Source organism: Monoraphidium neglectum (assembly GCF_000611645.1).
Source record: "Monoraphidium neglectum strain SAG 48.87 unplaced genomic scaffold scaffold03922, whole genome shotgun sequence".
Lineage (NCBI taxonomy): Eukaryota > Viridiplantae > Chlorophyta > Chlorophyceae > Sphaeropleales > Selenastraceae > Monoraphidium > Monoraphidium neglectum.
Window position 1 is genome coordinate 1 of NW_014009707.1, and position 2,502 is coordinate 2,502.

Below are 2,502 nucleotides of genomic sequence, written 5' to 3' on the forward strand. Positions count from 1 at the left end.
GCCCCACCCCCTCCTCGTGGCAGCGGCAACCAGCTCAGCGGCCCCCTGAGCCCCGCGTTTGGTGAGGGCTGGCCGGCCCTTGAGGAGCTGGACCTGGACACCAACGGCTTCACAGGGCCACTGCCCGCGGAGTGGGCTAAGATGGGGCGCCTCAGGAAGCTGTACCTCTTGTGAGCCTGCGTGTGCCGTACGGGGAGGGGGGAAGGAGGGCGGGGCCCCGCGGTGCTTCAACTGCAAAAGGTGGAGGCCCGCAGCGCAGCCTGCTTGTTGCAGCGGGATTCAAGCAGTCCGAGGCATCTGGCTGGGCATTATAGCGAAACAAAGGCGCTGGATGCTACGCTGCCACTCCCTTGCTTACGCTCCCCGTCGCGACAACGCCGCTTTGCCCCCGCCCCCGCCATCTCAGTGGCAACCAGCTCAGCGGGCCGCTGAGCCCTGAGCTGGGGGCGTCCTGGGCGGCCCTGGAAGACCTGCAGCTGTACCGCAATGAGTTGTCGGGGCCGCTGCCGCCAGAGTGGACCAAGATGGGGCAGCTCAAAAGGCTGTACCTCTTGTGAGCCTGCGGTTTTCTGAAACGAATCCTGGAGAAGTTGGGCGTGGGCTTGTGGGTTCGAGCTAGGCCCAAGTGCTCAGCAGTGCGCTCGCAAAAGATTGATGCAGGAGATGATGGCGGCCACTTGGTTCCAGACGCATGTGCACGTGTGCAGATCTGTGTCACCTCAGCTCAGTCGTCTGCTGCGTTTATCCCAGGTAGGCTAGCATCAGACTCTATTCACACCCCCGTCCCGTGCGCCCGTGCCTCTCCACGACCGCAGCGACAACCGCCTGTCTGGCCCGCTGCCGCCGGGGCCCTGGCCGGCGATGGAGCACCTCCAGCTGGCGGGCAACGGCTTCACCGGGCCGGTGCCGCCGGAGTGGTCCGCAATGGCGAGCCTGAAGGTCCTCAACCTTGGGTGAGCGGGATCGGGTTGGAGGGTGCGGGTGCACTTCAGGTGGTGGTGCTTGTGGGAGGGGCGTCTGGGGCCTCGCCCAACCTCTATTCATAGGGGAGGCTGAGGGGTGCCCGCAAACTTGTGATTCAAATCAGGCGCCAGTTACCCTTGCATCAAGCGAGATGCCCTCTTCAGAGAGTGGGTATTCAGAGCCCAGTGAAGGAGGCAGCTAAAATTGGGCTGGGGTGCTCTCAACAGCCGCTCAAACGTGTAACCCCGCTGCTGCCCCCCCCCTGCACCGCCTCCCGCAGCGGCAACGCGCTTGCGGGCACCCTGCCGGCAACGTCAGGCGCCCTGGGCAAGAGCCTGCAGGTGCTGAGGCTATCAGACAACCCAGGCCTGACAGGCTGCCTGCCGAGCGGCCTGGAGAGGTTCAAGGAGGATGAAGATGCCTGCAAGGGCACTGGCATCGAGTGCAACAACATATGCTGAGTGGCGCGCCAGAGTCAGCAGAGCACAGGCATGCAGGCCATTGGCTATAGCGCAATTTGATCTGCATCTATCCATGCAACCCCTAGCGGCTAAAACCCTAGCAGCTTACTATGATGCGCACGCCTCGAACGCATTACTTACCTCCGAATGGGAGGAATTTGACGAGTGATTTGCGCCGCTGGTGCATGCAGGCGTGCATGCATGAGGTCGTGTTTACTGCCGGCTGCTTGCAAGGGACCCCCTGTCACTGCCGGGGTACCTCTGTCGATGCACTCAAGCAGGCCCTCCATTGCACTCTGGCACTGGTTTTTGTGACTGCGCATCCGCAGAGCACTGGTGTACCTGGTTTGTGGCAGTGCGTTGTGCGCCCTGTATGATCTGTGTCCTGATGGGGTTGCTTCGGCTGCAGCAAAGTCTGCGGCTTGCCACACTCTGATTGGGTGCTGTTGATTCCTGATTGGGGCAGACTTGTTGTGGAGGGCTTCCGACTGGGATGCCCACAGCTGAGCCACGCTGCAAGTCAGAAGGCCCCTCTGTATGGAGGCCCTATGCATGGTGTAAGGATGTGAAGTGTGACGGCCGCCCTACCCGCGAACGGGATGCTGCAGTGTGCTTTCATGGCCGCATCTGGGCTGCGCACCACCGAGACGACCCAACATTCACAACGCCGCTACTCCCAATTGAATCTTGACAGTCATCTCAATGCATCAAATTCTGCTGGCGTTACAAGCTAGCGAGTACGGACGTGCGATGGTGCAAGCAACATCAGGCTGGCTGGGCCGGGTTGTGTCTCGTGGGTGGTGAATAGACATCAATTGCGGGGCGCACGAGCAAGGCGGGAGGAGATGCGGGTGTGCTGACAAGAGAGTGAAGTGCAAATACACATCAAGTACCTTACCGTTGTGGTCGGCCGTCACTGTCTCACCAGGGGCGCGCAGTGGCAAGTGTGCGGCAGGCAGCTCACAGGAAGAGGTATCCCTGCCAGTACCTGTTCCACCGGGACTCGAACCACAAGTTACTTGAGCATGAGGTGAGTGCAAAGATCTTCATGTGGGGTTGGTCAAACGGTATTGGTCGG

The 2,502-nt window shown here is 61.2% G+C and overlaps 1 protein-coding gene across 1 annotated transcript; it reads left to right on the top strand.

Moving 5' to 3' along the window:
* Positions 1 to 141: 141 nt before the first annotated feature.
* On the top strand, positions 142 to 1,424 carry MNEG_13590 (Receptor-like protein kinase; the record flags this gene model as incomplete). Its single annotated transcript, XM_014037938.1, has 4 exons — positions 142 to 170; positions 407 to 553; positions 816 to 953; positions 1,244 to 1,424. 4 exons carry the CDS (start codon positions 142 to 144, stop codon positions 1,422 to 1,424), a joined length of 495 nt encoding a protein of 164 aa, XP_013893392.1.
* Between the last annotated feature and the right edge of the window lie 1,078 nt (positions 1,425 to 2,502).